Source organism: Grampus griseus, assembly GCF_964374135.1.
Source record: "Grampus griseus genome assembly, chromosome: 20".
NCBI classification, from domain to species: Eukaryota; Metazoa; Chordata; class Mammalia; order Artiodactyla; family Delphinidae; genus Grampus; species Grampus griseus.
The window spans coordinates 7,289,576-7,303,871 of NC_139014.1; the positions used below are offsets into that span (position 1 = coordinate 7,289,576).

Consider the following 14,296-nt stretch of genomic DNA (forward strand, 5'->3'; position numbering starts at 1 on the left):
TCAATGACATGATTTATGCAAAAGTTGTATTAACTATAAAGTACTCCACACGTGTCTGTTGTTGGCCAACCCAGTTCCTCTTGTTTTAGACCAAGGAGGGAAGCAAACTCGAGAGGTGATAAAACTGGCCAGGCTCCTGGCCTTTGACTGTGCTCTGGGCACCCCCATCCTGGCCGTCAAGCTGTCCGGTGGGATCAGTAATGACTGTTTCCCCCGCGGGGCCCAGCCGCTGGGGCCCTGGGGAATGAACGCAGTCTGGGGTTGGTCAGCCCAGAGTTGGCAGTTGTTGCACTTACAAGCCTTGTGAGTGGGGTGAAGGTCTTTGTAAAACAGGATTGGTGCCTGCCCACCTTAGTTCCCCTGAGGGCGCCACAGGGGCGGGTTATCAGCTTTCCCTAGGGACTGTGTGTCCCCAGCACGCGGGTCCAAAGTCCTCTGTCCCTGCTTGCAAACCGCCTGTCCAAGCTGAACCCTACTCCCACCCACCGATACATCCCCTACCCTCCTCCTGTGGTCCTCATCTTGGGTGATGTCATCATGATCATCCAGGGCTCACAGCTGCATCCTGGACCCCTGTGCTCTACCCCACAACCAATGGGTCACTTCAGAAACCCCTCCCCCACCATTGTTATTGCTGCCTCAGTTCACTGATTGCTTCAGCCTCATCTGCTGTCTTTCTCACTCTCCCACTCCCATCCGAGCTCCAGTCCGGCTCTGGGGAGCATCTTCCTGCACCCCAGCTCTGGCCACGTCATGTGCCCTCCCGCTGTCCTCAGGAGATTCCACTTCAGCCTGGCAGGCAAGGCCACCAGCATTCTCATCACCTCGCCAGTCTCCCCCCTCCACACCCCTCCCACCGCTGACCCTGCCCACGCCCCCATCCTTGGCTTCTCCCAACTTTCTCACCATTGCCCTTGTATCACTCCCTACCTGTGCACAGATACCTTCAAGATGCAGCTCAGATTTTCTTAACCCCTTCCTGACTCTCCTGGGCGTTAGTTGCTCCTTTCTCAGGGCTCCCACATCTCTGATAACACTACTGCCTTAACTCTTCTGTCCACACATTGGGCTGAGACACGGTTCTCTTATGAGCGGAAACAACACAATCCAACAAAGCTGTGTCCCAAGTGCTTGGTGTGAGATAAGTGCCCAGGTGTTTGGAGGGATGGAGGGAGCAGTGGTCCCTGCCCCCATGGCCACTGGACTGAAAATTCCAAACCCATGTGCCAACCTCACAGCATCCCGCTGCACATTGGCCACATGTTGGCAGTTGATAAGGCTCAGTGATGGGTACTGTCTAATTTTGTGGGTTTTTTTGTTTTGGAGAGCACACAGAGAAACTGTTTTTTTAAGACAGAAACAAGGCAGAGATACACACCCAGAGAGAAAGGGTGTGGGCGTCCTCCCTAATGAGGAGGAGCGCCTTTATGTATGTTTAAAATCTCTATAATAAAAAATTTAAAAAAGTAAGGCCCTTTGAACCATAAAGAATGAGGAAGGGGCTTCCCTGGTGGCTCAGTGGTTGAGAATCTGCCTGCTAATGCAGGGGACAAGGGTTCGAGCCCTGGTCCGGGAAGATCCCACATGCCGCGGAGCAACTGGGCCCGTGAGCCACAACCTCTGAGCCTGCGCGTCTGGAGCCTGTGCTCCGCAACGGGAGAGGCCGCGACAGTGTGAGGGCCGCGCACCGCGATGAAGAGTGGCCCCCACTCACCGCAACTAGAGAAAGCCCTCGCACAGAAACGACCCAACACGGCAAAAATAAATAAATTAAAAAATTAGAAAAAAAAAAAAAGAATGAGGAAGATCTCTGTGGCCAAATTTGGCGTGATATTCAGGAGAGAGAAAATGAAAAGGGCAATGTGCCGAACAGTACATAGAATATGCTTCTGTGTAAGAAAGGGAAGAAATACAAAACAAAAAATAGAGGAAAGAAACACAAGAAAAATCTTTCATTTTAAATTTGAATTGGAAACATCAGTATGAACTCATGATTCAGGGACTAAGTATCTTGGCAGGAGCTAAGAATCCGCCTGCCAATGCAGGGGACACATGTTCAAGCCCTGGTCCGGGAAGATCCCACATGCCGCGGAGCAACTAAGCCCGTGCACCACAACTGCTGAGCCTACGCTCTAGAGCCTGCGAGCCACAACTACTGAGCCCACATGCCACAATTACTGAAGCCCGCGTGCCTAGAGCCCGTGCTCCGTAACAAGAAAAGCCACCGCAATGAAAAGCCCGTGCACCACAACGAAGAGTAGCCCCCGCTCACCGCAACTAGAGAAAAACCCATGCGCAGCAATGGAGACCCAATGCAGCCAAAAATAAATAAATTAAATAAGTATATTTTTTTAAAAAAAAAGATGATGAACTCACGATTCAAAAATAAGAAAAAAGTCCCAGCTATGTCCTTTGAAAGGACCCAGAAGCAATGGCCGCCAGTAGGAATGAGCACATGTAGCACCCAAATCTTGATATCTAATACCATTCCCCACTAAAAGGAGCCAGGGCTCCTTGGAGAGAAATGGCCGATCTAGAAATCTAAGTGGGACTGGGCCAGTTTGTCCCAGAAAGCAGGGAGGACTGCAAGGAGTGTTTCAAAGGTCAAAGGAGCAGGTTTGAAGAGATCTCCCACTGGCCAATTATTGTGAAAAAGGAAAAACTCCCTTGCTTCCTATACACTGCTACTCACAACATCATAAAACGCTTCTGACACCAAATGTATGGGTTTTCCACAACCAAGCAGTTCTGACACCAGCTGCCTGGAGTTAGCCCAGACCCCACAGGTCTGTCCCACAAGACTGCTCCCTACTCAGAGGACAACTGCCTGTCTGGGCCTCCCCGACTCCTGACCAACTGGTTATAAATTGGAGGTTCCCATGACTCCTCCTTGGGCTCAATAATTTGCTCGAATGGCTCCCAGAACTCAGGAAAACCGTTTACTTACTAGATTACTGGTTCATTACAGCAGGATACAACTCAGGGTCAGCCAGAAGGAAGAGATGCATAGGGAACAGGATGGGGTAAGGGGTGTGGAGCTTCCGTGCTCTCTCTGGGCACACTACCCTCCCAGCACTCCATGTATTAGCAATCTAGAAGCAATCTGAACCCACTTTGATTAGGATTTTTATGGAGGCTTCATTACTAGGCATGATTCATTAAATCGTTGGCCATTGGCGATGAAACGCCATCTCTAGCCCATCCCCCTTCTCTGGAGGTGGGTGGAGGTTGGGGTGAGAGTGGGGCGGTGTTGAGGCTGAAAGTTTCAACTCTCTAATCACGTGGTTGGTTCCCCTGACAACCAGTGCCCCCCAACCTTAGTGGCTTTCCAAAAGTCACCTCATTAACATAAACTCTGGTGTGGTTGAAAGGGGCTTGTTATGAATAACAAAGACTCTCCTTTCACCTTTATTGCTCCGGAGCTGTTGGAAAAAACCGTGGACGAAGACCAAATAGGTATTACTTATTATATCGCAACATCACAATTGCAAACTATTGAATAAATGAAAATCCATGCATGCATCGTATTTGAAAAAAGAAAGGAAAAAATGTATTTGCCACCATTTGAGTTGAATATATCAACTCTACTCTGAAATTCATAGTTAAAAGAATTAAGCCTTGCACACTGTTGATGGGATTATAAAATTATGCAATTGCTATGGAAAACAGCATGGTGGTCCTCAAAAAATTAAAAATAGGACTACCGTGTGATCCACCACTTCTGGGTTTATGTCCGATAAAACTGAAAGCAGGGTCTGGAAGGTATGGTGCACACCCATGTTCATAGCAGCATTATTTACAATAACCAAGAGACAGAAGCTACCCAATGTCCACCAACAGATGAGTGGATAAACAAAATGTGGTCTATACGTACAATGAAATATTATTCAGCCTTAAAAAGGAAGGAAATCCTGCCACATGCTACAACACAGACGAACCTTGTGGGCATTATGCTAAGTGAAATAAGCCAAACACAAAAAGACATAGTATATGATTCCACTCACATGAGACACTTAGAGTAGCCAAGATCACTGAGACAGAAAATAGAATGATAATTAATCAGGGGCTGGGGGGAGGGGGAAATGGGGAGCTATTTAATGGGTATAGAGTTTCAGTGTGCAAGATGAAAAAGTTCTGGAAATCTGTTGCCCAACAATGTGTACATATTTAACACTATTGAACTATACACTTAAAACAGATTAAGGGAATTCCCTGGTGGTCCAGTGGTTAGGACTCCGCGCTTTCACTGTGGTGGCCTGAATTCCATCCCTGGTCAGGGAACAAAGATCCCGCAAGCCAAAACATTAAAAAAAAAGAAAGAAAGAAAGAAAGAAAACTAATTAAGATGGTAACATTTATGTAATGGTGGGTTTTTTTGTTTTGTTTTGGGGTTTTTGGCCGTGCCGCTCGGTATGCGGGATCTTAGTTCCCCGACCAGAGGCTGAACCCGTGTACCCTGTGGTGGAAGCACAGAGTTTTAACCACTGGACTGCCAGGGAAGTCCATATGTTATGTTTTTAGCACAATGTAAAAACATTTCTGGGGGTTGCTTTTTTTTTTTTAAGTTTATTTATTTATTTTTGGCTGTGTTGGGTCTTCATTGCTGCATGCAGGCTTTCTCTAATTGCAGTGAATGGGGGCTACTCTTCGTTGCCGTGCGTGGGCTTCTCATTGTGGTGGCTCCTCTTGTTGCGGAGCATGGGCTCTAGGTGTGTGGGCTTCAGTAGTTGTGGCACACGGGCTCAATAGTTGTGGCTCGCGGGCTCTAGAGCACAAGCTCAGTAGTTGTGGAGCACGGGCTTGGTAGCTCCGCGGCATGTGGGATCTTCCAGGACCAGGGCTCAAATCTGTGTCCCCTGCACTGGCAGGCAGATTCTTAACCACTGCGCCACCAGGGAAGAAGTCCCTTGGGGTTGCTTTGTAGCAATCATTGTAATTTTTTAAAGTTGTGTAACTCAAAAAGAAAAGAAGCATTTACCCTTTGTGTATGTGTATTTGGAGGCACATAATTCATTCCCAGTTGATGAAGGAAACCTCTATTTTTTTTTTTTGCGGTACGCGGCCCTCTCACTGCTGTGGCCTCTCCCGCTGTGGAGCACAGGCTCTGGACGCGCAGGCTCAGTGGCCATGGCTCACTGAACCAGCCGCTCCGCGGCATGTGGGATCTTCCCAGACCGGGGCACGAACCCATGTCCCCTGCATTGGCAGGCGGACTCTCAACCACTGCACCACTAGGGAAGCCCTATTTTTTTTTTAAATTAGAAGGATACCTTCTATTAAACGTAGAAATGGAATATCACTACTCTTCAACCCCCAAAGAATAATTGATTCAAGCAAGGATCAACAATGGATGCTAAAACCCATTCAGTTGAAAGTCTGTTGGGAAACGGGCGGGGTGACAAAACATCATTACCCCCTCTTAATTACTTTTTTTTTTTTTTTCGGTACGCGGGTCTCTCACTGTTTTGGCCTCTCCCGTTGCGGAGCACAGGCTCCGGACGCGCAGGCTCAGCGGCCATGGCTTACGGGCCCAGCCGCTCTGTGGCATGTGGCATCTTCCTGGACCAGGGCACGAACCCGTGTCCCCTGCATCGGCAGGCAGACTCTCAACCACTGCACCACCAGGGAAGCCCTCTTAATTACTTCTTAATCATAAAGTGAAAATGTATTTTTACAGTGGAGAGAGATGGTGGTCACTTCCTCAATCATCACTAATAGGGGGCAGCTGACATCACACGCCACCCAATGAAACACAGCACCACCTCTGACCATCCTTGACAAAAAAGTTTAAACTGAATCTAATCAGGCTTTTAGACTTAACTTCCAGTTTACAGGAGGCTAAAAAATCAAGTCCAGGGCTTCCCTGGTGGCACAGTGGTTGAGAGTCCGCCTGCCGATGCAGGGGACACGGGTTCGTGCCCTGGTCTGCGAAGATCCCACATGCTGCAGAGCAATTAAGCCCGTGCACCACAGCTACTGAGCCTGTGCTCTAGAGCCTGCGAGCCACAACTAGTGAAGCCTGCGTACCTAGAGCCCGTGCTCCACAACAAAAGAAGCCACCACAATGAGAAGCCCACGCACTGCAATGAAGAGTAGCGCCCGCTCGCCGCAACTAGAGAAAGCCCGCGTGCAGCAATGAAGACTCAACGCAGCCAAAAAAATAAATTAATTAATTTTTAAAAAATAAAAGGTCAATTTTTTGGGGGGTGGGTGGGTCGGGGAAAGACTGTTTTAGGAGTAAGAAAGATAAAACAATCAGATGTAGTGGGGGTTGATACAAGGTCTCTAGACAGCTCACCAAACTGTTCTGGTCACACATCCACTGTCTATTTATCATTTAAGTTGTTTATTTATAGAAATGGGTACCACTCTGCCAATAAGTGATGTACATTGTCAAGCAAATATAGTGGATCACGTGGCATATCCCTGGAGAATATGCAGCCTGCTTTGGAGGTCCATGGTTTAAACTGAGCTCCGTGAAGCAAGCAGGTGGTGTGTATCATTCCTCTGGGGATCCCCGCACCTGGCATAAGAGCCCATTAAATGCTTGTTAAATGAATAAACGATTGAACTAATGAGGGAGCAAGTCTGGCCTGCCAGAGGCCACAGGATGAGACAGGCAGGTAGGAGGTGCAGTCTGAGGTTCTTGGGCTTCTCCATCCTGTTCCAGGAACCTCAGCTATTTGGCAAAGCCTGCAGAAGGAAACTCCACTACATACCGGGCTCACTCTGGCCCTAAGGCTGCAGAATGAGACAATGGGGTTTTTTGTTTTATTTTTTTATAAAATTAATATGTAGTACAATGCTCCTTAACCCTTTGGGGGCCAGTACCCATTTGGGAATTCAGTGTAAGGGAAGGATCCTCTGGCCAGCAAATCCACATTCCAATGTCAGATACACCTTGAGTTTTGCACATGATCTCAAATGGTTCATGGACCCCCAAGGTCCACACACGGGTTCCAGGTAATGAAACTCCAGACTCAAAGAAACCTGAAGAAACTCACAGCTTGGACTTCCCCGGTTGTGCAGTGGTTAAGAATCCACCTGCCGGGGCTTCCCTGGTGGTGCAGTGGTTGGGAGTCTGCCTGCTCATGCAGGGGACACGGGTTCTGAGCCCTGGTCTGGGAAGATCCCACATGCCGCGGAGCAACTAGGCCCGTGAGCCACAACTACTGAGCCTGTGCGTCTGGAGCCTGTGCTCCGCAATAAGAGAGGCCGCGATAGTGAGAGGCCCGCGCACCGCGATGAAGAGTGGCCCCCGCTTGCCACAACTAGAGAAAGCCCTCGCACAGAAACAAAGACCCAACACAGCAAAAATGAATAAATTAATAAACTCCTACCCCCAACATCTTAAAAAAAAAAAGAATCCGCCTGCCAATGCAGGGGACACAGGTTTGATCCCTGGTCCGGGAAGATCCCACATGCCGCGGAGCAAGTAAGCCCATGCGCCACAACTACTGAGCCTGTGCTCTAGAGCCCGTGAGCCACAACTACGGAAGTCCGTGTGCCACAACTACGGAAGACCGCGTGCCTAAAGCCCGTGCTCTCCAACAAGAGAAGCCACTGCAATGGGAAGCCCACGCACCGCAGCAAAGAGTAGCCCCTGCTCGCCGCAACTAGAGAAAGCCCACATGTAGCAACAAAAGCCCAACGCAGCCAAAAATAAATAAATTGATTAATTTTTTTAAAGAAAGAAAGAAACTCACGGCTTCTCTTCTATGGGCCTCCCAGGGGTGCATGTCTCATCTCAGCAGATACCAGACTTCAGCCGCCCTAGTCATTTTTTTTTTAATTAAAAAAATTTTTTTTAACTTTTCATTTTTTGGCCACACCACATGGGCACGTGGGATCTTAGTTCCCCGACCAGGGATCGAACCCCCAGCATTTGAAGCTTGGAGTCTTAATTACTGGACCGCCAGGGAAGTCTCCCTAGTCATTTTTAAAAGGGTCTGGAATGAGGAGAGGAAGGGGCTGCTGAGCCCAGTGGGGTCTGTGGCATTGTTGCCTCTGGGCCAGGGTCTCCTTCTCTAGGAGGCTGTGTCAGCCACCCCCCACAGTGGGGTGCATATTCCCTACCCCAACCTTCTAATGGGTGGTGTCACAGGCTGCTCTCTGAGCCCGTGTTTTCCAGCCTGCTGGAGTAACTCAGGTCCACAGGGCACAACCTGGGTACCCCAACCAAACTGGGTCTCCTGCCACAGAGCTCTCGAATCCAGGAGGCAGCCTCTCTGAGCTCCTGACCCGTGCAGAGCAGATCTCAGATGACTGGGCAAGGTGACCGAGTGGTGTCTGTGGCTCGCCCAGTGGCAGTGAGCACTTGGTGTCCACAGCCCGTCCACATCCAGTCCCAGCTGCTCCCATGGTCACTCAGAGTTGGTGGTGTATGCGTCTGTTTACAGATGAGAATGCTGAGGCTCAGGGAGGCGATGTGGCAATCCCATTTGGGTCAACCACACGTTTATTGAGCACCTGCTACGTGCTAGGCACTGAGGTAGGTGCTGGGGATCAAAAGATGTGCTAGACTATGTCTGTCCTTGGGGTTCACAGTCCAACGGGGAAGAGACCCCTAAACAGATCATTTCAAATCAATGTGGCAAACTACATGAAAAAAAACATGCCCCAGGGGTACGCATAACATAATCCAGCGCGCTAGGAGGTCAAGGAGGCTCCCTGGAGCATGCGACATCAGCACAATGCCTTCAAGGATAAGGAGGATAAACCAGGCTGGGCTGGGGGTGGGAGGATCCCAAGCAAAGGGACCAGCCTGGTGCAAAACAGCCCCAGGTTGCAAAAAGCATGCTGGCTTGAAGCTGCTTGGTGGCTGGTCGGGGGCTGCCAGCAATCGGGTTTTGTCCAGCATTGTTGGCAGGTGAGGCCAGAGAAATACACCCAGTTGAGGTCAGGGAGCAACTTGAGAGGGTCCAGCTCGAACACACTTAACCAGCAGCACTTGAAAGAGGATTGGAGGGGTCAGATTTGTGAACCAGCTTGTCAAGAACAGCTGTAACGATTCGAGTGCCTACTCCACGTCAGGTGGGTGCTGCCTCTTGATGGGTATTACTGACACTTTAAGAAGGTGCAATTAGCTTGCCTGAAGACACTCAGGGAACCAGTCCTTGCTCAGATCTCCCTCTGGGCACACGTGCGTGCGTTGGAGAGTGGGGAGAGGCCGAGAAGACCCGGTGAATGGCTGACCTGGCTTGGGGCAGCCCCGGGGCCCATCCTTCGCGCTGGCGCAGGGAGGAGCGAAGCGGTGCGCGCGCTCGATCGCCGCCGGGCTGTGTGTCTGCGGCTTTAACTAGATGGCTCCCAAGGGCAGTGGGGATGGTTCACAGTCTGGAGGAGAGAGGGCGGCAGTCCGAGAAGGAGGCTAAGAGGCCACCCCCAGCCCGGGGCAGCCCAGCACCCGAGTCTGCAGCCTGGGGTGGGGAGGGGAGGTGCCGCTCCCGGGGCCGGAGAGAAGGGGGTGGCTCCTCCCCGCCCCCGCCGCGGTGGGTCGGGGCGCGGGGCCGGGCTGCGCGGGAGCCGCAGCCTTTTCCGGGGGGCGGTCCGGAGGCGCTAGCGCACGGCTCCTGCCCCGACAGGTGCGCGCCGCGCGCAGGAATGCGGTCTGCCTGACTCATCAGCTCCTCCTTCCTACCTGCCGCCCAGCCCATAAAGCGGTCCCCTTCCCGCCGCCGCCGCCCGCCCTCCCTGCAGTCCGTCCTCTGGACAGTCCCGGCTCGCCCGCGCGCCGCCTCCGGAGCCGCCGAGCGGAGCCCAGCGCGGGGAGGGCGCGAGTCAGCCCCAAGGTAGGTCCATCCTCGGACCGCGGCAGGCGGCCGGGGCACTGGCGCGGGGCGGGAAGGCAGTCCCTCCGCACACCGCACTCCCCTCCAGTGCCTCGGGCCGCCGGGACTGGGCGCTCATTCAGGGACCTCCGAGGGGAGAAGAAGGAAGTGAGCGCGCACCCCAACTGGACAGACCCGCGGGGAGCTGATTGGTGGGCCGGGTGGCTTTTGTTTCCCCGGCTCTTTCCTTCCTGAAGGCTGGCCGCCCGTCCCTTGGGTGGATATGTGGGAGAAGTGGGCAGGGGCCAGGCAGTGGCTGGCAGCCTTACCGGGCTGGGCCCCTCTGGGGTTCAAAAAGAAGCCCACCTAGAGGCAGAGGCCCTCCCGGCTTGGCTGTGCGGTGCCACAGTCCGTCTGGGGTCTGGGGAGTCCCTGACTCTCCTCTTCTCTTGGCCCTCCTCCCAAAGTCAGCTCAGGACACCCTTCCTCCAGGAAGCTCTCCTGACCTCATCCAACACCCCTGGAGGCTGTGCCCACCACTGTAAACTCCTCCAGAGCCAGCCCCCTTTCCCACCCCTTTAGCCCCGGGTGGGCCTCTGGTTGTAGGCGGGGGGCCTCTAGATGTCTCCCAGAGGGCAGCGGCAGGGCTCCTGCTTCTCCCGCATGGTCTTGCCACACCCTGAGCCCAAGTGTGGGCATGGTTGTTGCTGCCTCGGAAGGAGCTGGAAGTGAAGACTGAGGGGCTCCATCCTGGGGGCTGAGTGGGGAGAGGAGAGCCGGAAGGACAGCAGGGAAGGAGTGCCTATCTCCTTGGCCTTGATTTCTGTGGGCAATAGAGCAGCAGAAGGGCCAGGAAAGCAGGAAGGGAGAGAACCACGGAGGGCAGGTGCAGACATGCAACAGGGGTCCCGTGGGTGGGAGGGAGGGCGGGTATGGGGAGAGCGCTGAGCCTACGTTCACGTGGGTCACAGTGTGTGTCCAAGAATATGCACGTCCCTGTGCCGGCAAGGCCTGAGTGTGCCACGATGTGATAACACTGGGTGGCATCACATACTTCCGGGCCCCGGGTGGTACCTAAAAAGACCCTCGCAGCCTGGGGACCCAGAGTAGCCTGGAGAGAACGTTTCCCGAGGGCTCTGCCCAGCCCGCCACGGCCAGCCACCTCTTCCAATAAGCCCACAATCCTAACTTTTATGTGAAACCTTATTATTTTTAACACCAACAACTACTTTTAAAACTTTTTAGGGATTTTCCTTGGTGGTCCAGTGGTTAGGAATCCACGCTTTCACTGCCGGGGCCCGGGTTCAGTCGCTGGTCGGGGAACTAAGATCCCACAAGCTGTGCAGGGAGGCCAAAAAAAAACACAACAAACTTTTTAAACACAAGTTGAGTCAAACACAACACTCCTGGGTGCAGAACTAGTCCCCAGCTGCCACTTTAGAGCCTCCGAGTATAAAGTGAAGGCTAAGTGGGGGGTGTGCGCTGCCCGGGTCTCACCCGGGATATGGGGACAATGCAACCATCCCCACTGGTTCCTGTACAGATTAAGTAGCAATTATGTACATGAAGTGCTGGGCACTTGCCCACTGTGTGCCCAGCCTGGGGGCACAGGAGGGTGAGTAAAAGCTGGGCTGGGCCCTCCAGTGTCTGTACCTGTGTATGTAATGGTGCCCCTGGGAAGCCTGGGTAAGGCAGCCTATATTGTGTAGTGTGTGGGTGTGGTGCCTATGCCCCAAGGCTGCAGGAAAGTCATTTCCTCCAAGAAGCACCCCTTGGCTGGCTCAGAGCTCCCTTACCCCAGGCCCCTCTTAGAGGGTGGCTCCTTCCCAGCAGGCTCTGCCTGCGATGTGTTGGAGCTGCTAGTGCCTCCTGGGAGCCACCTGCCTTGGAGCGACGGAGGCAATGCCTTCCTGCAACGCCCCCCCGCCCCCGGCTCTCCCCAGCCATTTGGGGGCCTCAGTCTCCCAGAGCCTGGGGCTGCCCCTGCCCCACAAGCCAAGGACTGAGCAAAGATCCAAGGAGGGAGGGTCAGTAGGCATGGCATAGTCTTGGGCTGCTGGGTGACTCGCTCTAGAGAAAGAGGAGGGGGTCCTAACGTCAACTCTGCCGGGCTGGTGGCTATGGCCAGCCCCTTCTCTTCAGCAGGCTACCCATCTTTTATTTATTTGCTTGCTTTTTTTTTTTTTTTGCGGTACGCGGGCCTCTCACTGTTGTGGCCTCTCCCGTTGCGGAGCTCAGGCTCCAGACACGCAGGCTCAGCGGCCATGGCTCACGGGCCCAGCCGCTCCACGGCATGTGGGATCCTCCTGGACTGGGGCACGAACCCGTGTCCCCTGCATCGGCAGGCAGACTCTCAACCACTGAACCACCAGGGAAGCCCCTAAATTTTTACTGCAGTATAGTTGCTTTATAATGTTGTATTAGTTTCTTGCTGTACATACCCATCTTTTTTTTTTCTTTTTTTAAATATTTATTTAGTTGCACCCGGTCTTAGTTGCCACACGTGGGCTCCTTAGTTGAGGCATGCATGTGGAATCTAGTTCCCTGACCAGAGATCGAACCCGGGCCCCCTGCCTTGGGAGCGCAGAGTCTTATCCACTGTGCCACCAGGGAAGTCCCCATACCCATCTTTTAAAAGGCCTCAGGGATGCCGGTGCCTGCCCCGAAGGTCACTAATGAGTTGAGATGGTTTAATGGTGAACCAAAGGCAGATGTGTCTCCTGGGGTGGCTGGCAATGCGTGTGTGTGTGAGTGGGCAGGAGGGGCTTGTAATCTAGCTCCAGGCTAATTTTTGAAAGGGTGATCTGCTCAGGGGCCCCCAAAACTCAACTCTGAGGCAGACAGAGGTGGGGAGTAGGGGGGGGACCCCTCCTCTGATGGGACAGGCAGCCATTGCAGAACTTAGCTGAGTGCAACAAGTCTCCTCCTTCCTTTCTCAGGCCCCAGATATTGGGAGGGGCCCCCTTCTTCCTGGCTGCACCCTCTCACCAAGAGGCAAGTGGGCCAGGACAGAGAGGGGACAGGAAGGCGGAGCCAGGATCCTCTAGGGTGGCCCTGTCCCTGCCAAGCCTGACCCAGGTCACTGGGTTCTGAAAGGCAAAGGCGGAATAAGCCCTGTTCTGCCCTCGGGGAGATCAGCACAAGAGACCTGGCATTGGGACAGGCTCAGAGCCCAGAGTCCTCAGTGGTGAGAGGGTGGGGGCCTCCCTGGGCAGGGCATAGGCCTGCAGGGCATCTGGCCACTCCAGAGACGACAAGGAAGGGGGCAGTGGAAAAGAGGAGTCAGGGGCCCTGGGCCCTGCCACTTGCATGCCAGGTGGCCTTGGAACATCACTAAAGTTCTGTAGAGCCTCAGTTTCTACATCTGTGCAATGGGAATGATGGCGCTTAGACAGGGACCCAGTGAGCTGACACATGGACCAGAGCTGTCAGGCATGGTATGTCGATTGTTGCTGTTATACAGGAGGAAGAGGATGGCAGGGCCGCATCCCAGCTGGTGGACCAGGCTGTTGCTGGCAGCCCTGCTGAGCGCCAGCTTCCCCGGGGACATGGGTGAGTCGGACACACCCCTGCAACACCCCTCTCTGTGGTGGGGGCTCAACTTCCAAGGCACTGCCCTTAAGTGAGGGCGGGGGCTCTCATGGAGTGTCTTACCCAGACGCTCACTCAGCCATTCAACAAACAACCACCACCCACCTTGAAGGCTGGGGAGCCGTGAGCCTGAGCCGTAGGGCCCAAGAACACCCAGGGGAGGAAGGAGACTTGGTCTAGAGGAGGGAGAAGACGTCCACTCGGAGAATGGAGGCGCTCGCAGGATGTACGGAGGCTTGGAAAGCTGAGTCGAAAAGTTTTAGAGGAATTTGGAGGAGAGAAAGGTGATCACCACCTGCTCTGGGAGTGTCTGCAGTTGGCAAAGGGCTGGAGCCCGCTCCTACTGATGAAATTTTGCCTGTCAGTGGAGGTCATGCTGAGACCTTGAAACAGACCATGGTGGGAACATTTACACCCTGGAAATTGGCAAAGGCTGCAAGTCAGGGCTTCCCCGCCCTCACCGGAGCCCTTGCTAAACATTGACAGTGCACCGTTGCCTGGAGCCCAGGAGACCACCCACTAGTGCACATAATAGGTCCTTACTGTGATTTTAACTGAACAAAACCAAAGGGAATCCCAACCTTTGGAGAAACTGGAGTTTTACCTCATTTATTTACTAACAACTCACTGTGTGCGGGGCTTGGGCTAGGCACTGGGGACACAGTGATAAACAAGACAGAATCCCTTTTACCCTGGAGGAGCAGGTGAGGGGGGCGGCTAGGGTGTCCCCACCAGCGCCTCGGTCTCGGCCCCCACCATCCTCGCCTCCAGACTTGAGTGGAGAGTCCAGGTGTGAGACCTGGCTCTGCGGGTTTCTAACTGTGCGACCTGGGACTGACCACGTACCTGCTGGCCTCCATTTCCCCGTCTGTAAATCGGGAGAGAATCCCCACCTCTTTCAAATGAGGTTGCACAAGGGAAGGGCTAGGCAGTGG

At 53.2% G+C, this 14,296-nt stretch overlaps 1 protein-coding gene across 1 annotated transcript in view; it reads left to right on the top strand.

The window, feature by feature from the left end:
- Positions 1-9,682: 9,682 nt before the first annotated feature.
- ITGB4 (integrin subunit beta 4) overlaps positions 9,683-14,296 on the top strand; it is a 30,697-nt gene continuing 26,083 nt past the window's right edge. The window contains exons 1-2 of the mRNA XM_082679265.1: positions 9,683-9,791; positions 13,234-13,322. Coding sequence (XP_082535391.1) covers positions 13,244-13,322 — 79 coding nt within the window. The 5' untranslated portion in view covers positions 9,683-9,791; positions 13,234-13,243. The remainder of the gene's footprint in view (positions 9,792-13,233; positions 13,323-14,296) is intronic.